This window comes from Clarias gariepinus, chromosome 26 (genome assembly GCF_024256425.1).
Source record: "Clarias gariepinus isolate MV-2021 ecotype Netherlands chromosome 26, CGAR_prim_01v2, whole genome shotgun sequence".
In the NCBI taxonomy this organism is placed as follows: domain Eukaryota; kingdom Metazoa; phylum Chordata; class Actinopteri; order Siluriformes; family Clariidae; genus Clarias; species Clarias gariepinus.
Window position 1 is genome coordinate 5,485,923 of NC_071125.1, and position 26,613 is coordinate 5,512,535.

General features: G+C 37.7%; 1 protein-coding gene across 1 annotated transcript in view; it reads left to right on the forward strand.

Annotated features, from left to right (window-relative positions):
• The window catches only part of slc9a1a (solute carrier family 9 member A1a), a 48,438-nt gene extending 34,737 nt beyond the window's left edge, over positions 1-13,701 (forward strand). The window contains exons 6-12 of the mRNA XM_053487711.1: positions 4,646-4,735; positions 6,050-6,120; positions 6,604-6,780; positions 8,341-8,452; positions 8,768-8,869; positions 9,023-9,107; positions 9,574-13,701. Of these exons, the coding sequence (XP_053343686.1) occupies positions 4,646-4,735; positions 6,050-6,120; positions 6,604-6,780; positions 8,341-8,452; positions 8,768-8,869; positions 9,023-9,107; positions 9,574-9,878 (942 nt within the window). The 3' untranslated portion in view covers positions 9,879-13,701. The remainder of the gene's footprint in view (positions 1-4,645; positions 4,736-6,049; positions 6,121-6,603; positions 6,781-8,340; positions 8,453-8,767; positions 8,870-9,022; positions 9,108-9,573) is intronic.
• The last annotated feature ends 12,912 nt before the right edge of the window (positions 13,702-26,613 follow it).

Sequence of the window (26,613 nt, forward strand, 5' to 3'; positions counted from 1 at the left end):
TCCAAAAACATGAGTTACCTGAGTTGGCATCTGGATCTATAAACTTTGATCTGTTTAAAAAAAAACGGAGAGAGAAATGACCTCGTTCCTTGAATCGTCGTCGTTGTCGCCCTATACAGTTTTTCAGGGTTAAAGAGCAAACATAGATTGGACATGCAAATAATCATGTGATTTGGGTGGATGCCAGTTGCACCAGAAATAATGTACATGTTTCACAGGTGTGTTTGATCTTCAACATTCATTCATGACTTTTATTTTCCTCCAAACCCATTTCATCTCCAGGTTATGAGACTACAAAATGAGACCCAAAAGTTGAGGAAGGCAAATACTTTTTTGTTGTGTAGGTTTTAGACTGAAGAGCATGTGGGCTTGTTTCTGGGTTCATTGTGGGCTTGGGTATAGTCTTTTAGTTATTGTGGTGTGTTTTTATTGCATGCACAGTTGCAACAGTATTCATTGAGGAAGTGTGTGCAAGAGCGCTTGTACATTGTAGAAGTGCAGATGAAAGCAGTTATACGGTGGTGAGATTGAAAGTTTCAGTTTATTTGCACTGGAGACACTGAGTGCTGCTGGCTGCAGGGGGAGGAAGTGAGGGGTGGAGTGAGCAGTAAGGTGCTCTTGTGTGGCTACACATAACGGTCCACATAAACAATCCTGTATCCTCCATACCAGGGCTGCACGATTTGACTAAAACATCACATTGTGACTATTTTGGACCTATATTGTGTTTGCAATTTAAACGCTGATGTGCAATTGAATGCATCATTTTACATTCGCATTTATGCATAGAGGCATACATTTTCATGACAGAAAATAATGCCATAAATGTTCTTGTTAAGGGGACGATTGCCAAGATTTATTTAGCACCTTAATATATATAAATATATATATATATATATATATATATAGAAAAACTCTACTCAGATTCCCGTCTATGCATGTAATACCTGTTATAAATTGCATACTATTGTGATGAAATAATCGCATAGCCGATTTATTTTTTTGTGAGATTAATTCTGCAGCACTCATTCATAGATATTACATTTATATGTATAAGTTAGTACCCCCTCTTTTAATTGTATGATGCGTGTTAACACAAAGTCAAAATGGAAAGACATAAGCAATGGTTTTACAGAAGCAATTGTTGCTACACATCAATCTGAAAATGGTTGTACAACCATTGTACAACCATTTCCAGATTGATGTGTAGCAACAATTTGTACAACCATTTCCAAACAATTTGGAGTTTAACATTCTAAAGTGAGAGTTTCACAAGTGAAAGCCTTTAAGGCATTTTTTTTCCATGAGTGGACGTCTCAGCACCCCAAGTTCAGATTGTTGCAAAGCTCCAAGAAAGACAAAAAAAAAAAAAGAAGAGCCAAAAATCAAACCCCACAGGCCTCAATGAACATATTTAAATGTTAAGGTCCATGACAGCACAATTAGAAGACAACTAAACAAGTACAAGTTTATTACCAGGAGAAAGCTTATTCTGTTAAAAAAAAAAAAAAAAAAAAAAAGAACATGGAGGCATGACTGAGGTTTGCAAATGTCTATCTGAAGAAGCCCAGCGCCAAGTTTGGAGGAAAACAAACAGCATTTCAGCAGAAAACGTTTATGCCTACTGTCAAACCCAGCGGTGGAGGAGTGATGATTAGGGTTTGCTTTCCAACCACAGATCTGTGCACCTTGTAGTCACCGAGTCGACCATAAACCCCTCTGTACAGTATACTAGAGTATTCTAGAGCAAAATGTGAGGCCTGTATATACTGACTATATATATACTTTCATAAACTCAGTATCTTTACTGTAAACTGAAGGGCTTATAGTCTGTCGGGATGTTAAAAAGTATGTAGGGGCTTTAGTTCTGCACTAAAGGATAAAAATGGCATGTCTGCTGTATGTTCAGTCGCCCACCAGCCAGACAGGTAACAGAAATTAAATGATTTTTCAAAAGCCACACTCATCAGCCATGAATTGGTTCAACTGTATACCATTTTGTTTTTGTCATGTCCTTAATTTTTGTCTTTGTACACCATCACATAGGAAATAAAACTATCCATTTGTTATGTGTTATGTGGTTAAAGCTTAGGTGAGGGATTTGTGATAAAATATGATGCATCATTTGTTTAGAACCTACAAACCTTTTTTTTTTTGTTTTGTTTTCCTCACTCCAAAGGCTAAAAAAGTAATTGGACAATGTCATTAGACTGAGGGCGGAGGAATAGTTAAAAATTTGGGAGTGGCACCAAATTAACAACAAAAGAAAGAATGTACTGATAAACTCTGCAACACCCAAAACATCCGGGAAGGCCACAGAAGAGTGGATAATCACAGACTTCTTTCCTTTGCAAAGTGGAAGTAAAAAAAAAAAACCCAAAAATTCACAGCATCTAGCCAAATCGGGAAATCTCTAGAGGCGGTCATGGTTATCATCATCAAAGTGTACAATCGAGGGCTTCCCTTTACAAATGTTTACCTCAAGATGCCCACCACTGGTAAAGACCCATTTCCAGTTTGTTTATATTGGCAAAAATACTTCACAACTTTTCACAGGCTAATGATTATCAAGTTTCAGGAAGCAATATCGCACTACCAATGCCGCATAGAAAACGGTTAATTATATTGTCACAGCCATGTATGAGGGTTTTGTAGCTTTGTTAATTGACTTTTCATCTATTTTTATTTGATACAAAGCCTCCTCAAACCTGCATAGTCTGTGCATGTAGTAGGATTAAAAATTTTTTTTAACAGGTAGCACTCAGGGCATGAAGGTTAAAGGGCAGTTTTGATTGGCTTTCTGTAGTAATTAGAGTTCCCCAGGGTTCTGTGTCTGGCCCGCTTTTTATTTACTTTTTAATAAAATGTGTTTTACGCACACACACACGTGGTCACAGTGTTGTTATAGTAAACAGTAAACGCATGCACGGATGTTATTTATACCATGAAAGACACGCATTAAGACCCAGCAGGGGAGACGATTATCCACAATTCCGCAGCGCTAGAGAGAGAAAAACCGTTGGCTCGGTTGTGATCACTTGACGCTCGGAATCAAAACAAAAAGCGCATGCGTGATACTTGATACTCGTAAACCAAGACTTTGGCATGATGACTGTCTAGTGAGAAAATTAAGGTTTTTTTGTTTCTTGATTATGGAGTTTGATTATGGATACATGCATCTTTTAAATGTCTAAATGTTTTAGATGAAATAAATGTGATTTTAAGACTTGTTGTAAAGTGTGACCTTGTTGTGCCAGCAAGGCATTACATCATAAGGCTGCTCCCAGTTTGGTGCCTCCCCCCATCTGATTAATCAGCAAAGATTGAAGTGAAGATGCTTCTGGGAGTTGAGGGTTGTGCCACGCATTGTAATCAAGTCTTCAAGGGCAGGATAGGAGGGGGGAGGTGGTGGCAGGGATGCACTACTGTACATTACAGCCGCAGGATTCCTCTTTGGTGTCAACCGTAATTCTGTCCCGAGCTTTATTCAGATCGGGTTAAGCTCAGCTAAGTTAAATCAGCTCCTGGATCAGTTTTAAATCTGCATTGGTTATTAGGAGGATTGATAAAAACAATATTGATTGCTGTACATGGCTTTTTATCTTGATTGTCATGAGATAAGAGAGCGCTGTTGGCCACATTTACGGAAATTTTTGCTTCACCGTATTGGATTAAAAAAATGTAAAGACGCAACAAAGTTGTGACATGGTAGTATGCCACACACACACACACACACACACACACAAACACACGACAGTGTTTTGACCTGAATTTAACTGAAAATGGAGCATGTTCTTTATATAAGACATTTAAATTTGCAATCAATGTTTTGGACAATAAGAACGTATATTGAGGAAATGTTAAGTACGTTGGAACGTAGAGGAAAGACATTATCCTGGCAAGGGCTTGACCGCTTTGTTGTGAAGAACACGAGAGTCAGATTCACACCTGAAGAGATTGTGGATAATTACTGATTGTGTCGCTATGTGATGTTTTTTTTTTTTTTTCCAGTTCTCCTCAATGAACCTTTAAAGTTAAACACACACACGCACATGAATTCTCTCTCCCTCCCCCTTGCACTCTCTCACAAACTAATTCACACACACATTCTCCTCAGGTGTGAGTTCTTTTCTCACTTACCTTAATCCTCAGCTCTTCACACTTGGCTTGACCTCGCCCCTTCCCCACAGACTATCTAAATTTTATCAATTTTAATGAATTCAATTAATAATACACAATAACACATTATTAGTTTTAATTAATAATTAAAATCTATTGCTGCAACTTTGTTTTTAGAATTTGTTTCAAGAAACTTGGACATTTTTCTTTTAAATCAAGTTTTCGTCTTTATTATCTTGATTGCTAATTATCACATGCACAAAACTAACTTTAGCTGAATAATAAAAACTGATTAATAAGAGCTATTGAGCTAGTAATGGTTTTAATAATCAATAGATGAATTATCAGAAGAATTTTTTAGTTTCCACAATTCCATTTACAAAGCTATCATGCTTACATTAAAACAGACCATTTATGAAGTGTTTTTGTATGCTTTTTTGTTTGCGAATGCTGAAACAATTGGCTAATTGTATTTTATTCATCTCTCCTCATCTGTTTCTCTTCATTGTGCGGTATGGCGGTGTAGGGGATGACCATTCGTCCCCTGGTAGACCTGCTGGCCGTTAAGAAGAAGCAGGAAACCAAGCGATCCATCAATGAAGAGATCCACACCCAGGTAACAGTCCATCCCATGCAGTTTTTGCCTTTGTCAGCTGCTCTGTGGCCCGAAACACTACACAATAACACATCCATGTGTATGAGAGGTACGGTTAAGGCTGTTTAAGATCACGGAATGGCTATGAAACAGCCCTGAATGCTGTATATGAAGAGAAATATTCGGCTAGCTCATTGAAACAGTTGTACTTCTAAGCAGTACAGTTCTTAGAAGAAGCACATTCTTCCATATTAGCGACTTGTCCTGGCTTGTTGCTTAGTGCTAATAAGGACATCGCCTGAGGATTCTGTCTAATCATGTCCTTCTTTTCTTGTTGTTTGTTGTTAAGCACCACCTGCTGGCTAAATGTAACCAAGTCGACTGTATCACATAGCCAGGGCTTATACTGGCGTTTCCATATTATTCATAAGACTACTAATGTGTGTGTTTTTTAATACTATCCGTGTAGCCTTTTAGTGTCTCCATATATTCAACCTCTATTTGTCTAAAAATGTAGTTCGTTGTCATAAAATGTCCTCAACATCAGTGTATTACGACTGAAAAGCGGCAAAAGAAAAAAAACTCTTTTCTTAACGGTAAATTAAGCGTGCAAGCTCGTAACAGCTCTGCAGTCGCTACCTTGTTATAAACAAGCCACCTTAGGCCTAACGACTTTAACAATCGTTTGCAAGTTAAATTACAAACCCAGTTCCCCAGACACACCCGTGTCATCGTGCATGTCCTCAGTCCGCTGGCTTCCCACCATGCATGTCATCATCTCGAAGCACAGGGAAACCTAGACACCAGGGGAGCGCTGGCTAATCACACACGCACGCACGCACGCACGCACGCACACACACACACACACAGAAATGGAGCAGTAAGCAGGTCTGTGGAGCTGATGAGTCACCGAGGCCGTCAGCAGGGGAGAGATTGTTTTTAGTACTTGCTTCCCTGGGCTAAATCAGGTTGTTGTTGTTGTTGTTTTTTTTGAAGGTCTTCTGTAACTTATTCTCAGAACAACTGTCTTTAAACTAGGATTAGTTTAAATACAGTAAGGCAGGCGAGACCTATACTACACTGTTTCAAAATAATCCCTCCAGACAAGACACCAAATTATATTATCTTTAAAACATTTTCTTGCAATCTGCACTAATCTTAAAGATGTAGTGTTGCTATGAGAACTCTTGTTTTCTAAAGCTTTATAATGTTTTGACTGGATTAAGACTTGTATTTTTTTTATTTTTATTTTTTTATCTGCATGTGTTTGTGTGTTAATGGTCGCTTTTGAAATCTAACCAGTGTTGATATGTATATATGTTTTTGTTAATTTAGTTTTTGGACCACCTGCTGACCGGTATCGAGGACGTCTGCGGACATTACGGACATCATCATTGGAAAGACAAGTGTGTAGAAAATATTCAGATATATGAATAAGTTCATATTTCATCATCTGAGCACCACATGAAGTAGAAACCAGATTTAAATAAGCAGATCATGCATTTTTGGAAGTCATTTGATCTGCCAAAGTTTTTTTTTTTTTTTTTTCCTAAAGTTGTTGGGCAAGTGCAAAACCAGTTCCTACATAATAAAAGGAAGAAAGCATATACTGTATATGATACTGAGATTTTTGCTTGCTAGTTGTTTTCAGTTTCAGAACCTTTAAGCAAAATTGCTTTCAAAGTTGAGAATTCTGATCTGTTTCGAAAGCAGCAACGAAAGCTTCATTTTGGTACCGGAATAAATTCAAAGAGCCCTTTAGCGGTTAAACAGTAAAACAAAACACGCAAATCTCTCCTGACAGCAGATCGTTTGCATGAAAAGATCAGAGCGACTTGCTTGCCTTCTCTCAGGTGTTTACTTTACCTTCTTGTGTCCCTTTTTTTCAGGCTGAACCGCTTCAACAAGAAGTACATTAAAAAATGCCTGATAGCAGGCGAGCGCTCGAAAGAGCCCCAGCTCATCGCTTTCTATCACAAGATGGAAATGAAGCAGGCCATCGAGCTGGTGGAGAGTGGAGGAGGAGCTAAACTGCCGTCAGCCATGCCGTCCACCGTGTCCATGCAGTAAGAGCATTTCCTCAATTCAGATCTAAAATCCAGAACCAAGATGGAGGAAAGAAATTCAGTTTAGAAAGTTCAGAAAATAATCAATAAAGAAATAGATAGAGTAATAGAGTTTCGGTTACCACCCCGAAGTTTTGATTATTTTTCAAAAACATGACATTCCTTTTATTACTTCAATTTATATATATATATATATATATATATATATATATATATATATATATAAATAATAATAGTTAAAAGTTTGGACACACCTAATTTTGTGGTCTTGCTGAATGTTCTGTAAACGGTAATAACGGTGCTGTTTGATAATTGGTGATTTTTGAGGCTGGTAAGTCTAAATGAACTTCTCTTCTGTAGCAGAGGTCTTGCTTTTTTTTTAGATTTTCCTACTGTAGCGCAAAATTATAACTGTTATTTGTTCTGTTTTTCCCCGCTACTTTATCAGGATATCTTATCCATATAGACTAATGGGTAGTTTTGAATTAAACTGCATTCTAAAAAAAAAAAAAAAAAAAACTACCTCACATCAGGGTAGCACAGTTGTATGGGGATTATTTTATTTATTTATTTATTTTTAAATATATTAAACATTTTTTAAGAAAAATGATCAGTGTGCATGGAGTTACAGTGGGGCAAGTTTTCCCACTTAAAAAGATAAGAGAGGCCTGTAATTTTCAAATGTACAATAAAACAAATAATTTGTTTGTGTTTTTTTTTTTTGATAAAAAAAAAAAAAATTAGACATAAACCTACAAGTTGCTAGAAGTAGTCGTGATATGGATTTAAACATGATGTTTTTTGGTCTGCATAAGCGTGGGTAGGAAAGACTGATGGGTAGGAAGAATTTATAGAACACCGCCACCTACTGGATTATAGTGTAACGCAGAAGATCTGCAGAAAAAAAAGTCGATTACTTTGTACGAGATGACATTTTAACGATCAGTTACACAGCATTTCAATATTTTTTTTTATAACTTTTAATAGTTTTTAATATTTTAATACATGTAAAAAAACAAGGCTGCTTGAGACGAATCAGACAATTATAATTTGTACCATGGGACTGGATTGAAAATCTAATCAAATCGACAAATTGACTTACCTGTGATTCACATCTGTAGTCTAAACATAAACTATTAAGAGGACCAAAAAAAAAAAAAACCTTTAACAGGCTTCCTGAATAAATAATTTACAAAATAGGGAAAAAGATCTAATGTCCAAAATGAAATTCGTCTGAAATATGTAATACTGAAAATTAAAATAAATGTAACTATTTATTTGGGTAATTTAAGACTTTTTTGTAATCTTGTGCATAATAATCATTTAATATGAATAAATAATTTTATACAGACCTACATATTAACCATCCATGCAAGTGCGGAGTATGAAAGAAAGGGTTAAAACATCACTTTTAGCTGAACTCCTTCCCGACTCGTCAGGTTTGACTCTTCTGCTCCAGTCAGATCGTAAACACTTTTTTACTATAAGGAAATGATGCGACACTGAAGATAAACGTTTGTTAGAATTCATTCTCATATTTATTCTGTCCCTCCCTTTTAGAAATATCCAGCCCAAGAAACCTCCTGAGCGAATGATTCCCAAGTTGTCGAAGGACCAGGAGGAGGAGATCCAGAAGATTCTACGCCAGAACCTGCAGAGGACACGGCAGAGAGTGAGTCCATATTCGTAAATATTTAGTCTGCGCTCTCTCTCTCTCTCTCTGAGCATCACACGTCTGTTCTTTTTCTATTGTTTTCTTAAACGCTTAGAAGAAATTAGCTCACTCAGTATTTGAACTCTTGAGTGAATTGCACTGAATTAGGTTTGGGATGTTACCAATAACCTCATCACAAAGACAATCCTATTAGATTTGTTAATGATGATATCACTATTGGGATTAATTATAACCAGGTGTAATTAATCAGTATGAACATCTCAATTCATGTACACATTAAAGATCCAGTGTTAAAAGCTCATCCTTTTGCAGTTGCAGTCCTATAATCGACACACGCTGGTGGCTGACCCCTTCGAGGATGGCTTTCAGGAGCTTATCATCAAAAGGAAGCGGATGAAGGATTTGGAGAAGAAGGTGAATTACTGAATAATATTCTCCCTGCGTTCATTATGTCTGCAGTGAACCTTTTGTCACCCTGTTACAACAGTCTTTTTGTTTTTGTAATCAGCACATTTGTCTGTGTGTGTGTGTGTGTGTGTGTGTGTGTGTGTGTGTGTGTGCTTTTAGCTTTCTAAGCTAAAGAGTAATTACCTCACCGTTCCGGCTGGACCTCCTGATTCCCCCACCGTTGCTAGAGCAAGACTGGCTTCTGGTGAGTCCAACCTTTCTCTACGCTGCCACCTAGTGTTTCTCAATTTCAGTAGCATTTAGCAGTATTAGTAGATAAATCACTCTTCGCTTAAAAAGACTAATTTAAAATAAATGAGGTTTTCAAGATGTGTGTGTGTGAGAGAGACTATTACATGACTAAGTGACTCATGATTATTCATCATGTGCAAAGACACATGATAATCTCCACAATGATCTCGGGGGGGGGAAGGAATTTTTCAACATATACGGAATAAATATTTTGGATTGTGTTCCCTACAAATTGATGAAACAATTGAAAGCCATAAACAACAGAATGTTTTTTAATTGAATGTGTATAATTGTTTAGCAACGTTGTCAATGAGCCTCTTTAAGGTCCTCAATGCTGTTAGTTTCAGTTGTTGTATATTTAATCAAATCATACTCACATGAGTTCATACATTCTTGTTTATCCTCTGTCTTCCTGATAGACCCTCAAGCCTGGAGCACGAAGCCTACAAACGCAAACAAAAACCTCCCAGCTATTAAAGTGGACCTGGCTTCACCCCAAAGCCCAGACTCCATCACCGTGTTGGACGAGTTTGGCAAGGCAGCGGCACGAGACCTACCCGAGGTGGAGGAAGAGGAGGGGCTTGTGATGCGACCAAAGAAGGAGGACAAGACAGGAGAGCAAGACGACATGAAGGAGCAGCGACTCCTCCGCTGCCTGAGCGACCCTGGCCCTGCTGTGAATGAGGATGAAGAAGAAGAGGACGATCCCTTCCTCCATAAATAGAAAAAAGACATGGATGTGACTGCGTATCTGTGTATTTGGTTAGCAGTCACACTGTCTTTCGGAAAGGGGGATGAAATTTAATTTTTAATTTTAATTCATGGTACTGTGTTTAAAAAAAAAAAAAAAAAAAAAGTAATTTGTTAGTTCATTATTTTTTGGGGGGAGTGGGAGGGGGACAAGAGGTTGAAGTTGAGGTTTACTGAACTCCAAGCCAAAATATAAATAAATAAGTAAATGAACCAAAAATAAACAATGGGGGGGAGGAGAGGGGTTGGGGGGCATATGAAAAATAGCCATTCTTTTCTAGCTTTGTCTTTCTCATCAACGGAAAGTGAAGAGTGAGCAAGAGACAGTTGAACTATGCATACCAAAGGTTCACACTGTTGTAGAGATTTCTTCTTTGCCTTATTATGATTTTTAAATTAATTAATGAATTTCTTGTTTTCATGATCTAAAACAGTCACCTAGTGCTTTGAATTAGAAAGTGGGACCCTTTGTTCATCAGGAGCAATGTCAAACGCAGAGCACACGATGGCCTTTCTCATCTAATTCAGTCACCTGGTGCAAACCGGGCTCTGATTTTTAGAGAGCGTATTCGCCTGGATGTTTGTGCTTTTCGTTTGTCACTTTAATAGGAACGATTTAATAACGCTACAGCTGGTAGTGTTGGGTGCGTCAGATATCTGAATGCCAGGATAACCTGGTGAAAAGATAAATATCAGGAATGAAATACATTTTTATAGGAGTATGCACTGTAACCACAGAAAGATATCTTCACTCTTTAACAATCTTCATATTTATCATTTAGTGAAAGTGGATGATTCTTGTTATTCTACATGGTTTGACTTATAAGGTTATGTGCTATTACTTTATGAAATACTTGACTTTTTTTTTCTTCTTCTTCTTTTTTTCAAACCCCACACCCTTTAACTGCACTTCAGCGCTTTTGACCAACATGTGTATATATGAAACTTGTCCACTTGGTGGATGTAGGTTTGATCGCTTGTTCCCAACACTACTCATACGTTCTGTCTGGTGAGTGTGGTCCAGCTCTACAAGGTTGGGATTTATTGCAAACTATGCATAAGGGCATACGTACAGATTTTTTGTTTTGTTTTTTTAATCCTTTAAAACATCAGTCCCGCTGTGTCACTGCAAGTCCTTGCCCTGAACAAAAGACCGTTTAGGTGCTATAATTACAGAACGTTTGATTACCGGGTGTGTAAAATTTTCAAACAAGACTAAAGATCTTCTGCATGCAGAGTAGATTAGATTTATTTTAACATGAAATGTATTTAAAAAAATGAATTCTATATTTTACATAAAACATTTAAATATATTCGAACATATTGGCTTGTCGTGTATCGTAAAGTATTCCTGTCGTTGCCCGTCTGGTACATCATGTCAGTCTGTTCATGACTCTATTAATTTTTTTTTTTGAGGGGTGTGACCCGGATCACGATGTCACTCTGACTAAAGATAACGATCAAGCATGTTGTACATTCATACCTTGCTTGCTTAGTTACAGTATATTTGCCTTTATTGATTTAACGGTGCCTTCGTTTGAATAATGGCCAAAAGAACACGCATTATTCACCCTCATTATATGGGAGATTTGATTTCTGGAAGATCATGGCAGCATCCGCCGTTATTTAGGTTGTCTTATAAGTTATAAGAGACTACATATTTATATACTACATATTTTAGCTTATTTTATGTTCACTTGGCACTCAGGTCAATGTACAGGCAGAACCTTACTGCTGTCTCATACAGTCTCGTAGAGTTTAGAGTAATCGAAAGACCGATCGAACGTGTTTTGCTACGAATGCGCAGTAATATTCATACATTTGTCTCTTTCAAGTTATTGACCAGTGAGCTTATTTCTATGCTGATGTTTGCAGAAATCTACATCACTGTGCGTTTTAAAGCCCGAGGGTTGAACCTGTAATGGAACGTAATCAGTCCAGCAGTGGTTTGTTGTGACGTGAAGGTAAAAAATAGCAGAACTCATCCTACACGTAAACCCAGCAAGGGATAGTCTAAGGAATGACCTTGAAATTTAATCCGGTCAGATTTTTGTCATAGTTTGTACTTTCTCAGTTAAAAAAATGGGGCCTTCATAAGTATCTATTTTCCTTTTTATACTTTTATAACCTTGGTTATATATATTTTTTGGATTTGTCGCTTCTGCTGTTGTTTGAGTTTGCCAAAAATATCTCACCGTTAGCAAATTCAAAGCAGTTTCACTTTGTATTGTGGCACTCTTATTCATTCTGCATTGCGTCTACTTGAAAATGCGATGTCTCTTAATTGTTCATTTTTTTCATTCTAGAAACAGTCTAGATGCAAGGTCGACGAAAGACCATGAGAACGTGGCAGCTCACTGTGTGCACGTGCAGTACGTGTCTTTAGAATAGATGATGCGCTGTGTGATTGTATCGAAATATCCCTCCTGAACGAGTCTCTCTTTGAGGTTACATTGGTAGGTAATAGCTCCCACCAGCAGTCATAGCTTTTCAGTGTAACATCAGCTTTTGTTTGATTTATCTTTAGCAATCGTTTAACAAGCCAACTAACTTGTAGGTAAAAAAAATATATTAGGTGACTGGATGACATTTCCCAGTGATCAGTCTAGCTAGGTATTTAATCGCAGATTACCTTTAACAATTTACACTTACATTTCAGTTAATATCAATATTTGCTTTTATGTGGAATTGGGTTCATGTTATAAGATTATCAACTGCTTCATGTTTTTGTTGCAGGATGGTTCAGCTAACACTTACCATTTGACCTCGTCATGAATTTATTATTATTATTATTATTACCATGATAAGCCCCAAATCATCTCATTGTCTTCGTTCTCATAAAACCGAGGAGCCGATTCAGAGTTTTAGAGCTGAACTGAACTGATTTGTAGTGCAAAGTGATCATATATCAGATTTTTATTATGTACAGGAAACCAAGTTGTCTGTTGTTACTCACATGTATGGTAACGAGCATGTACAGTTCACACACATTCATTTACACTGTAAACCATAAACATACTGTTAAAAGCCCATTCTTGCTTGTCAGTTCCTGTCTGAAACAGCAATAAACTAGGAATGGGTACATACACTTTTTTCTTTTCCTTTTTAAATCAAAACAGGAAGTGACTCCAGGAAAGAAAAAAAAAGATTTCCCTTTGCTTCTTGATACGTCATTTTAAAATGTCACACTTTCCTCACTATAACAGATTTAATAGCACATGTCAAGCTCAAAATCTCAATGCAGTGTTTTTATCTCAAATATTTTGAATGTCTTTGTATCTTCGCGTGCAGAACATTAATAAGGCATTTGAGGTCAGAAAAGCCCGCTTTTTTGTGTGTTTTTGTTGATCTTTCCAAGTGTGTGGGATTTCCAGTAGACAGAGATGTTAGTTTGTTCGCCATGTAGTGTTGCACCCGCCTTACACATTCCTCCTCCGTCCTCTGCTCTATGGTGTATCTTTAAGTCATGTTCGATTGTTGCACATCACCTTTTTCTTTGTCAGTTTTGTAACTACTCTGTTGGTTTAAGTCGTTGACGATGATGATCGAGGCAATAAAAATTATTTTATATACAAATTAACATGTACATAATTAAAAAATGAATATATATTAAAATGCTATATGTCAGTTTATTTAAAACGGAAACACTATAAACACACATCCTGTGTATTGCAGAGTAAGGTTGCTTCAGCCTCCTTTACCTTTCTGAATGAGTGTCGGAACAGCTGTGATCCAATGCAAATGATGAAACAATAAAGTTTTCATGAAATGAACATAAATTGCATTCAGATTTTGTCGTTTTTTTGTGTTGTATTGCTAAAAAAAAAAAATCTAACACTGGTACAAAAACATTCTCTGAGAGCAACTTCTCCCAGCCATCCAAGAACATTTTAGTGACCAACAATGCCTTTTTCAGCATGATGGAGCACCTCGCCATTAGACAAAGGTGATAACTAGGTGGCTCAGGGAACAAAACCTCGAAATTTGGCTGAGAAATCCATGGCTTGGAAACCTTAATCTCATTGAGAACTTGTAGTCAATCCAAAAACCCACAAATTCTGACAAACTCTAAGCACTGGTTGATGGCTCAGCCCATTCTTGTTAAGTCAGGATGTGGCCCAGAAGTTGACTGACAGCATGTCAGAGCGAATTGTAGAGGTTTTAAAAAATTATTGTAGGTTTTCTTAGAACACACTGTTCCCGTGAATATCAAATGAGCATTAAGTGTTATTATTAAAGTGGCCAGTAGGTGGTGTAAGGTGGGAATTCAATATTTGTGGAGGTTATTATTTTCCTGTTTTTCGTTCTTAGAGCCACAATAGAAATAGAAACAAACATCCGTCGACTTGCACCTCCAGGGTATGAGTTCGATTCCGGCCTTGGAGTCTGTGTGTACGAAGTTTGCATGGTCTTCCCGTGCTTGGTGGGTTTTAGTCCATTTGGTGTAGACTGATCGGCATTTCCGAAATGCTTGGTATAGTGTTTGAGTGAGCATGTGTGAGTTTGTACCCTTTCTTGTGGCCAAAGTTCCCAAGGATATGCTGTCAAGGGGATGAATAATTACAGAATGATGGAGTGATGGACAGACATCAGTTCCAAAGTTCAAGTAGGGACTGTCATCTATCAAGTCATACCTCAAAAACCATGGGTCTTTGTACTGTACTATGAATGAAAGGTGCACGTTTCGCTCTGCCTGCTGTCACCATCCCGCATTTTAATGATCATTGAAAACAAACTTTATTACATTATGTATTTCCAAGTATCTCCACTGGATGTCAGACGTGACTAACAATCTCCTGCAAGGGCACTACTGCACTACCGCCCCTCCCTCCCCTTGTTTAGATGAGATTCCCTGGAAACTAACTAGAATGTAACTAAATCAATGATTAAGAAAGATCAAAAGAATAATAAGTCATATCTCTTTCATAATTATAACAATATTAAACAGTTGAGTCGACTGGAGTCGACTAGTCCCACAGTCTCTCGGGGATTGAGAAAGACATGCGTCTAGACTGTTTTCTCTTCTGGCACCTAGGTGTTGGAATGAACTTCCTCTAGATGTCTGTACAGCCGAGTCACTGGCAATTTTTAAACAACATCTAAAGACATATATGTTTCTTACGGATTTGGGTAAAAAAAAAAATCGAAAATAGACAAATTCCCAGTAGTGTTTGACTGATGGTACTTCTAGCCAGTAATCTAGAGAACCTGTATAAGGATATATCTACTGATTGAGGCTTGCATATCGTTCTGGATAATGCATAATGCTTTCCACCTATGGTTCATTATGAAATGTTACTTATGTGTGTGTTCTTTTGTGAAACCTGTTGAGTGTATCAGCGCACTGAAAAAGACTGTGAGCGTGTGCATCTCAAATAGGCTGCTGAGCCAAGCCTGCTTCCAAGCTTCGTCTGGTTCCCCTGAAGCAGACAGTAACAGAAGCAGAGCTCGAGCTCAAACTGTCGACCTTCTGATCAGTAACTCAAAGCCTTAACACACTGAGCCACCGCCGCCACCACCACCACCACTTAATTCTTCTGGTATTGATTCACCAAGGTGCTGGAAACATTCCTTAGAGATTCCGGTCCAGATTGACCTGACAGCATCATGTGGTTGCTGCAGATTTGTTGGCTGCACATTCCTGGAGGTCGTTTGAGTTACAGTGAACTCGTTGTCATCTTGGAGAAACCAGTTTGAGATGATTTTAGCTTTGTTACATGGAAAATTATCCTGCTGGAAGTACCTGGTGAAAATTGGTACACCGTTGTGGTCATAAAGCTATGGGCATGGTCAGCAACACTCCTCCGGTCCCGAAGTCCCAAAGCGCAAAGTGCCAGGATGGATGCGTTTCACGCTGCCAAATTCTAATCCTACCATCTGAATATAGCAGCAGAAATCGAGACTCATCAGACCAGGCAACATTTTTCCAGTCTTTTATTGTTCAATTTTGGTGAGCCCATGTAAATTGTAGCTTCAGTTCCATGTTTTTAACTGACACGCGTGGAACCCGGTGTGGTCTTCTGCTGCTATAGAACATCTGCTTCAAGGTTCGATGTGTTCGGCATTCAGAGATGCTCTTCTGTATACCTCGGTTCGGGTTACTGTTGCCTTTCTATCAGCTGGAACCTCTCCTGGAATTCTCCTTTGACCTCTGACCTTGACAGGGCATTTTCAACAAGAGCACACTGGATATTTTCTCTTTTTCAGACCGTTCTCTGTAAACCCTAGAGATGGTTGTGCAAGAAAATTCCAGGAGAACAGTGGTTTCGGAAATAATCAGACCAGCCTGTCTTGCACCAACACGTTCAAAGTATCTTAAATCACTTTTTATCTCTGTTCTGATGCTCTTTGAACTTAAAAAATATATCATCTTGACCATGACTATATTCCTAAATATATTGATGCCATGTGATTGGCTGATCAAATGTTTGAGTAAATGACCAGGTGTGCTATACCTGAAGAATAATGAAGCCAGTGAGTGTAACCCAATTTAAAGTATTAAACAGTCCGCTAATTTGGCGCGGTCATGTAGTGGTTAGCACTGTCACCTTGCACCTCCAGGGTCTGGGTTCGCTTCCCGCATAAGGTTCTGTGTGCATGGAGTTTGCATGTTCTCCCCGCGCTTGGTGGGTTCCCTCCGGGTACTCCGGTTTCCTCCCACAGTCCAAAGACAGATTAGCAGATTAGGCTAATTGGTGTTTCCAAGTTGCCCGTAGTCTGTGAATGAATGTATGTGTGCCCTGAGATGGATTGGCACCATTTCCAGGATGTACCCTGCCCTACACCCTAGGTCTCCTGATATAGGCTCCAGGCCCCCTACGACCATGTATAAAAGAGAAAGTGGTATAGATGATGAATAAAACAATGTAAAAGATGTTTCCTTGGGGATGGGGACGGACGGACATCATCACACCTTTTTTTTTTTTTTTAAATAAAGGTTGCCCGTACATTACTGTCATTTATTTAAAAAGCACCTATACTCTAACATTTCATTCAAGGACTGAATCCTTCTCTAACTTTGCTCCATTTTGAAGCCATTAGTGAGAAACTGTCTCCAGAGTATAAATAAGATAACATTTTTTTTCTTGTCTAAAAATAAAACGAAAGCAAAGTGGAGGTCAGGTCTTATCAGAACATTAAGCACATTAATATTCACATGGAGGAGACGCTTAATGTGTTTGTGATTGTGCTTTGTGGCTGAGGCCTGTTATGGATGCGAGCTTCTTGCTTTTGATAAATTGTTTGGATAGAAGCTTCTCCACAATGAGTAAACTTAAACAACTTTCCAAATTGACTATTAGCATAAAGTCTGCAAGGCTAGCTATATGCCTTCTGTGTATTTACCCTTTAACATCGAATCGGAACACCGTTCAGGGTGTCCGCCGGGGGAATGTATTTTCTTAATGAATGCTGTCTCGGAGCGGCTCTAGCGATTGGATAAGGCTAAGAGGAATTGGGTAAAAGGCAGATTTTCTGCTTCCCGCTGCATTATACATGTCTTCCTGCTGACCTTGAGTTAACTTTCCCCGTGCTGTGTTTGGCTCTTGGGCTAATGACCACTGCCGGCTAAACTGGAACCATTAATCTCATTTTGTCTGTGGCTGATATGGCATTGCATCCCCTAACTCGATTCATGGGCGCTGGGAGTGAAATTCAATAAGAGTGAACTGATTGCTACATCAGCACCATGGGTGCCAAATGGGTTTGGAAAACAGTTTTGTATTTTTCTTGTGCGAGTATTCTGAGATAAATCTAACAATTTAAGGCTTATTTTACGCCTAGACTAATGATATACTTTGATTGCATTTAGGACTGCAAGAATATATCGTCACAGTATTAGATGTACAGTAGATGAGATGATGGCGCATCCTAAACTGTCACTCAGAAGCTACGTTGGACTTCGGCTCAAAGGGAACTTCAAAGGGCTCAAAGGGAACTTCAAAGGGCTCAAAGGGAACTTCAATCGTGAGCTTGACCAGAGGATGTTTTTACAATGAATTTTATAACTAAGCTCAGATTTTCATAAAAACAATTGGATATAGTCAAAATTAAATAAACTGCTAGTAAACTCGAAACCTGCCTATTATAGTTACTGTAGTATTAGGTAAGTGCTAGATCAGTTCAGTCAATAAACAAAAAATACTGTGTAACAATTAATACTTCATTCTAAGCAGTATAGCGAGCTTAAGAAATTAGTCAGTTCGACAAATTTTGTCTAGACCTCTCAAACACTTCCAGTTGAGCATTAGGTATCCGTTTCCTAAATCACAGTTTGGTTCCTACATTCTAATGAAATTAGCCCTTTCTTTACTAATACGTAAGTCTATGACACACTTAAGAGTTTATGACACACTTTGGTGCTGGTCACCATTTGTTATTCAAGCAATCCCATGAACATCGGGTGTTTTTTGCGTTCTGGCCCAGTGGTCCATCAGCATTTCACATCATGTTGTGACCTGCTTGGAAATGATCAGAATCTGAAGAATAAGAAGTTACAATTGCCCAGGTGTGCAATTCCAATGAGGTTGCACAAAAAGATTATTATTCTCTTTTTGGCCAGGGGGGTAACCTTCTGGTTTCTTGTGAACCCGACTATGATAGACATTGGCTACATTTGGAATTCGCCCTTAATCAGAGCACCTTTTTGTCCTGATACATAGAAAAAGGTTTAGTCTTGAGGGCCCATGCTCAAGGGCCCAACAGAGGCAGCTTGATATTGCTGGAGATTGAGCCAATAACCTTACGAATCAGTAGACCAGCATACTAACCACTGAGCCACAACTTCTTCTGAAATGTCCAGGTAATCTAACCATCATTGGGATGGTGGACCACTTTCAGTGGAACAGTTATACTGTCCTGGTTGTGATATTGCTGTTGTAAAGTTGGTATTAGTGAATCTGATAGAGCATTGTTGCTGCATGAGATGGTTCCACAAACTTTTTAACACACTTTACACTTTAATGGTACATACAAAATACAGTATGTACACTTGAATATTTCATTCAGCCACCTATAGTTTTGATTACAGTTTGCAGTGTGGTGCCTAATTCATATGTAAAAAAAGATTCCTTATGCTCCCAGAACCTCTCATTTACAATATGAGTTCTGGAATAAAGTGCATTAATGTGATTCAGGTCATCTGCTGACTTTCTATTGCCACATAACGTTGTTAAGGCCAGATTTGAATAAGTGGCGCAACCCTAGATCATCACACTGCCTCCAGCGGCTTGTGTTACTCAGTGTGTGTATACAGTATAAACCAAATAACACAGGCTGATTTCTAACCATGATGATCAGGTTTTAAGGTCTTAGAATTTTTCATTCTTCTATGTTAATGGATTCTCTGCTTTGTTTGTCTCATTCATCAACTAGATGGTTTCTTAATCATGACTTAATGGCTCATTAATATATAACGATTTATGCCTTTGCTATGTTGGTCAAACAGGACTTGATGATGCTTGTAGGTCGCCACGACGCTAATGAGAATGATAAATGTGTGTGACAAGTGATAACTGGCATATTTGGTTTGTAAGATCCCCCCATAACTCGGTTATGCATTCTGTTGTATATGCAAGCACTTTCAACTTTTTTTTACCTGAAGTTTAAGAAAATAATTCTAGTCACATGATTCGCTCTCTACATGCGGAGTTGTGCGCAAAACCAAACATACTATAATATATAATTTTATACTGCCTTTTTTTGGAAAGACAAATATTGCATTGTCTAATCTGATTGGCCACGAAGGTGTTAATTGATTTTCTGTAACCCTAAGCCTACCCCCTACTCCCTGTGTAAGGTAACTTCCCTTGACAAAATTCCACAGTTCAGAAGCACCTGCATCAAGATCAGCAAGCACAATCACTTATTCCGTGCGTTACCATGGTAACATAAGCATCTCGGACCTGTTGCTGCTGCTGCTGAGGAAATTTCACCCTACGGAAGTTAAATATTGAATATTTATTAAAACTGATACTTAATACAGTAATTTTAAACTATTGTGTCATATTAACATTAAGTCATCCTCGATATTAATGATATCTAAAAAAAAAAAAATATATAATGTATATAATCCCTTTTTTAGCCCGCTTTTTTGTTTCACACTCCGGCCAGGTGCAATGACTGATGGGAAAGGTTTCATGTCCGCTCCGAAGGCCACTTGTGGTCATCTCTGCAACTTTAAGCCTGTTTTATATCAAGCAACTCATTCACAGGCTCTCATAATGTGGATGCTCAACATAATCTACTGTATGTTTAATAATAATTTTCAAATGTAATTTTTTTTTACCTAAAAATTTAATTGTCAATATAGTGAAGTTTCCCATAAGATGTTTCAATTAAGATTTATGAAATAATAAATTGTCCGTGCTCCTCCGTAGGCTAGTCTTCAGGACAGAGATCGTTCAATAACAGAAAAATTGATAACAGGAATGTTCCACATTGTAAAAATTCAGTACTGCTTGATTTTAATGAACATATTTTCTCATGCAACTAAAATTTTCTTGGATGTTCCACAACCTTAAATGTAGCTACGTAGTTAGTATAATGCTAGAATGATGCCATGTCTCAATTCATTTAACTTGTTACCAAATCGTTGTGGTATAAAAGGAACAAAACACTTCAAGACATACAGGACTGCTATCAGGAACAATCAGTACTAATTTTGTGTCCAAAGCGGACACACAGTACACTAATTTATGGCTGTATAATGCCCTGTAAGGACCTATGCTAATAAAAGTAAAAAAAAAAAAATCCAATCAGGTCCAAAGGTTTTTGCGCAGTGATACAATGTTTATATCATGTTATTGTCTGTAATGATTTTGAAATGGAGAAAGTAAATTGTTAAGGAGTTTAAAAGAAAAAAAACAGTTTAGTAATTACATTGAAACCTCGGATTACGAGTAGACGGTTTGCAAGTGTTCCGCAAGACGAGCAAAGATTTTTAATAAATTTTGTCTTGAAAAATGAAAATGTCTTGGTTTACGAGCAAAGATTTTTAATAAATTTTGTCTTGAAAAATGAAAATGTCTTGGTTTACGAGCAAAGATTTTTAATAAATTTTGTCTTGAAAAATGAAAATGTCTTGGTTTACGAGCAAAGATTTTTAATAAATTTTGTCTTGAAAAATGAAAATGTCTTGGTTTACGAGCACAAAGTATCATGTATCACGCATGCGCTTCTTGGTTTGATGCCAAGTGACGTCACATGATTACAACTGAGCCAAAGGTTTTTCTCTCTCTTGTGCTGCGGAATTGTGGGTAATCGTCTCCTATGCTGGGTCTTAGTGCTCGTCTCTTACTGGTATAATCAACATCCGTGCACGTGTGTACTACAACATTTGTGTGTGTGTAAAAAAAAAAATTATTTTGTGTTTACAGCGCGCGTGTACTGTTTCTTATAACACACGTGTGCATGCGTGTAAAGCAAAAGAAAGTTTCATTAAAAAGGTTAAAAATCCATTTTCTTACTCAACCAGCACGGTGTCAAATTACGTGCATGCACAGACATAACGACAGACCCAAACACACACACATACACAGCGCCTGCACGCACAAATGGAAACACTTATCTGTCAGGATATATTTTAAATCCTTTTTAAAGGTAAAGTGCAGGTTAATTTGTTTTATTTTTACTTCATATTTTGTGTTAGTTATTTTTATGTATTTATTTTTTTGGGCTGTGGAATGGATAATTTGAGTTTCCATTATTTCTTTATGAGTGTTTTGGAATACGAGCCCACTTCCGGAACAAATTATGCTCGTAATCCAAGGTTCCACTGTACAGTTTTTTTTTCTTTTTATTCAAAGTTCCTCCATTTTGACTGGCTAAAAAGTGAATGAACACTTTAACATTATAATAAATGTAAAAATTGTTTAAACATCACAAAATACTGCAAATCTTTTCCAGATCTTTACAACAGCTGCATTTCAGTTTTGTCTTCAGGAAGTGAAAAGCAGCTTGACTAATTGAACTGGTCATAAAATAAACAGGCTAAAAACTGGCCATCAAACTACTTATTATTTAGTTGTCCAATTACTTTTGAACCTGTGAAAATAAAGTCTATATAGAATAAATAAAGTCTATATAGAATATTTAGCTTTTCTTACTTACTTTCTTTTTTTTGCCAAAATTGTCTCCTTTCAGGGGCTCCATTATTTAATTAATTTTAAATGACATTAAACAGTCATGATACAATCGGTAATTGAATTAGTAATAATTTTTACTAAATACTGTTTTTGCATTTTTACGAACAGATTAAAGTGTCATGGTGTGTACGCAGAGAGACATAAAGAGGGAGGCGGAGCATGCGTTGAGGCTCCTGCACTCTGATAAAGCCACTACCCACAACTTCATTGTTTATTATTCATCCTCGAACCCGGTGTCTTTTAACAGAGAGCACAGCTACTGTCCATGCGTCCTCTATGGCTTTCCACAAGACAATCAAACTGCATAGAGACTGATTACAATCAGTAAGGTAGTGTGTGTGTGTGTGTGTGTGTAGTTAATAATTTATGTTGCTAATCACTACTTTAGGGGTCAGGGTGGCTCAGTGGTTAACATGGTTGTCTCAGACTTCCAGGACTCCTTTTGCCTGAGTGAGCTCACAGACGCCCCTGATTGGCTGTAGAGATGCAATTAATGTGGGAGCAATAAGTGACTTCCATCCCACCCCACTAAGAGAGCTCCTACTCCCTCTAGGCCTTTGGCTGATCTTTTTTTTTTTTCACCATTGCATTTGCTTAATCCTACACATTTTTAACATGATTTCATTTAACACAACTTTAATATATTCATCCATCCATCTGGGAAACTCTGTAGTCCAACTAGGAACTGTGGAGGCCAATAGTGAGCATTGTATTTATTGCCATTTTTACAACCGTGGTAGGACTTCCAGTCAACAGTTACACACTATGGGCAAACACCAAAGTAAAAAACTTAATATTGCATATCTTTGCACTGTGGGAGAAAACTGGAGTACCCGGAGAAAACCCATAAAGCCTATCCAAACTCCATGTACACGCAACAATCCTAACCACTACGCCACCATGCCACCTGAACACAGTTTATCAGACTAGAATATATACAATGATATATAATTTGATACAAGGCTCGAGACAGCAAATCCCAAAATGAACTTTCTTTCCGCTATAAACATAATTTTTTAATCTTCAATCATTGAATAACCACGCTATCCCTCCATCTTTTTTACTTGCTTTTCAGGAAGAATTTCATGTTACATGATTTTACTTAAATACACCTGAATATCCAAATCCGGAAACTGGAAAAAAAAATAACTTGTGTGAAGAACTTTTTTTCTCAGGCCTTAAAACAGACATAACAGACCTAGCTACACAAAAACACACGGCTGCTCTCTGATTAAAGGCCACCTGCGCCCTTTAGGAGTCTTCAGTCGACATTTTTGTAATTTACACGACCTTCCAAAAGTGCCGTTTGTGTGTATTACAGACAGGACATTTGATGTGCCTTACTGATCGCCGTCTTGTTTAGTTGTTAAATTGATCCTAGTCATAATATATAGAGTTAATCATACTGTACATACAATCATGTTGGCTACTCTATCCAGCTTTACTGGCTTTAAATCTTCCCTCTAGGAAAAAAAAATGAAAAAGAAATTTGGAAAGGTCATCATTTTTAAAAGTGTCTTATTTAAAATTATTGGAGATTAGAACATAAACGATTTCAAATAAATGCGGCATTTGATTGCAAGGAAGGCGAAGCTTCTTAACTACTAATCTAGTTCTTATTACAGGTAGATCTGCAGATCTCTCCACCTTAAATGATACAGCTAAAATCTCCCAAGATTCTTATTTAGTACAATTGCTTTGCATGATTGCATGATGTTCAAGTCAAACTGGGAATTTTGATGGAATGTTGAGTCGTGCCCCTCGCTGAATGTCCATGGAGACGACCGCGGTGGGCTCAGAGCGCACGGCCTTCTTTAAAACGTTTGCATCATTCACATGTTTTACTGCGGCTACGTGCTGTGCTCGAAGTCTTCTGGAAATGTCAATCGGTTTTATACCTTCATTCGCCCCTCATATTATGAGCAGTATCATCTAGAAACCCAGGAGCTAAGAATATGAGCCTCGTATGAGTAGGTGATTTAGTAGTGTTAGTGTCTGGGATTTATTTATATTTATTTATTTTCATAGCCAAAATTGATTAAATCGTTTACTTGAGTAAAATAATTTATTCCCATATTCCCAAATATTCCCAAGACTCGTTCGAGTACACTAAAAAACTTATTAGAAATATATTTGCGCAGCCCCCTAAAAGGGTTATAATTAAAATAAGAGAATATTACATGATGTCTGGTATTTGTTTTGCACCTCTCAGGACTAAAACACTAGTTTAAACCAAGGCCTGTGTGCTGCATGTGATGTGTTTGGTCATGGAAATGGTATAGATGGTAAATAATTTCAGTGACATAAGGCCATCCTCAATAGAAACAGTGATTAATAATTAGTTATTTAAAGACAATTTACCTTCAAGCATTATTTCAATTTTAATAACAATTACGTATGTTAATTCAAACATTGTTTTAAATTTAGATTTTCTATATTTTTTTTATTCAGTCATCAAAATATAAAATTTTTTTTTGGTTTTAATTGAAATTCGAAGGAACATGTTTGTCCTGGAATATGTCCCGTGCCATCAGGGAAGATGGTCATTCCGTACATTCAGGTGGTCAGCTGACTTCATTTGATTGCCATATAACATTACTGAGCCTAGCGACCTAGAATAATACCAGGTACATAGTAATTGACACTCACTATTAATTAAACAAAACATTTAAAATATTAATTTGGACTGGACATCTCCCAGTGAATAATAACAGGTTGCAGGTTATGCTATTAAGCCATATATACAGCACTTTACATTTGAAAATATGGGTCATCTGGGAGGGATAAAGAAACACATTTCATCAGTCAAGTCAATCATCAGCTGGAAAATTGATGGTTACAGTTTTCTGGGATTCAGTATTGGAATATTTTACCAGTCAACAGTGATCATTACAGTGAGACGCTCGATCAATATGGGAATATTAAAGCTTATTGACAGAGGGACAAACAGTATTAAAAAGCAAGGAGGTCATGTCGAATTTTTTTTTCTAAAAGTTACTTAAAATAAATACTACACCGTAGATAAGTGTGGATCATTTTTGACCTACACTTATACATGACATACTTTCTCAATTTATTTTAGACTGCCCAGATAGACTGTCTAGAAAGGAGATAAGCAGCGCCACCTCCATGTGACCCTGAGCCGGAAAAGTGTCAGGGATAACTAGCCGTCTGGATAACCGGGACTGGCCATACGGCTACTTCTGGTGAGACAGAGTTAAATTTATACTACTGTACATACACTTTTTTGACTTTGAAAGATACCAACCTGATTTAGCTCAGATGGACTGCAGAGGCTTCATATGAGTCTCTGGGTACTCAACAACCAAGACCTATGGTAATGTGCGGGGAAAAAAAATATTCGTTTAATATAAATAACAAAATCAAAACAGTTCTGTCGGACTTCAAATGTTTCAGCGGTTTCTTACACTTCAAATGTTTACTTGTCTTATAATTGCATTTCAGTGAACTGATTTATTTTCATATATGTGTCAATTCTAAATTTTGTTTTCACAATAGACAGCTAATTGTCTCGACAATAAGTTTGTATTGTATTTGATTTTTACACCTAGTTATCACCTTTATTCTTGTTAGAGGCACAGTGGATCCAGCGCTTATACTGGGAACGCTGTATCGCTGTATCTTTGAGAAAAGATGCACGGAAAGTTCACACTGAGAATCCCCCAAATGCAAAGCTAAAGTAGGAACCCTGGAGCTGTAAAGCAAGAGCACTACCCACTGCACTGTGGTAAAGGGAAGGACCTTACAGAAAACTCAATACAGATTGCAACATTCGATGAAGAAATCATCGCCTTAAACATTTAGACAGTGGATAGCATTGCTAGCTCACAGATTTAGTGCCAGGTTATATACGAAACTTTTATCACCATCATCCAATTAGCCTAATCTGCATATCTCTGCAGAGTACCTGGAGGTAGGAATCGAACCCGGACCCTGGAGGTGCAAAACAACAGTGCTTAACCAGTACGCCACCGTGCTGCCACAGTAAGTAGCTGAGACATGTTTATTCTTTTCATAAGAAGCTACCTCTGAGCACTTTGGTTTAACGACACAGTTAACACTGTCGCCTTGCCTCCTCCAGGGTCGTGGGTTCGAATCTCGCCTCTGGTCTGTGTGTGCATGTGAGGAGATTGCGTGTGCTCCTTGTGCATTGGGGGGATTTCCTCATGTTTCCCCACACAGTCCTAAGACTGTTTGGTGTTTTATAATTGCACAGAGTGTGTGCACTTGTTCTTTGATAACCCGTCGAGAAAAACCCGTATCAACACTAGGCAAATTCGGATTTGAGGGATAAGCAAACACCGATCGTCACGAGTAGGAGACAATCAAATGTGCGCATTTGCTCATTCATCAAATCTGAAGATGCACACTGAGTGGCTCATACTTGTGAAGATCAGTGTGTGTATTTGTTTATTGTCACAAGTGGAAGACAAATTTCAGTGAGATGATGTAATATATATATATTAGCCAGACAATGGCTGGAGGTTACTGATTAGAAAATTGGAGGGGTCAAGCCCTAGCACTTCCAGACGGTCATTGTTTATT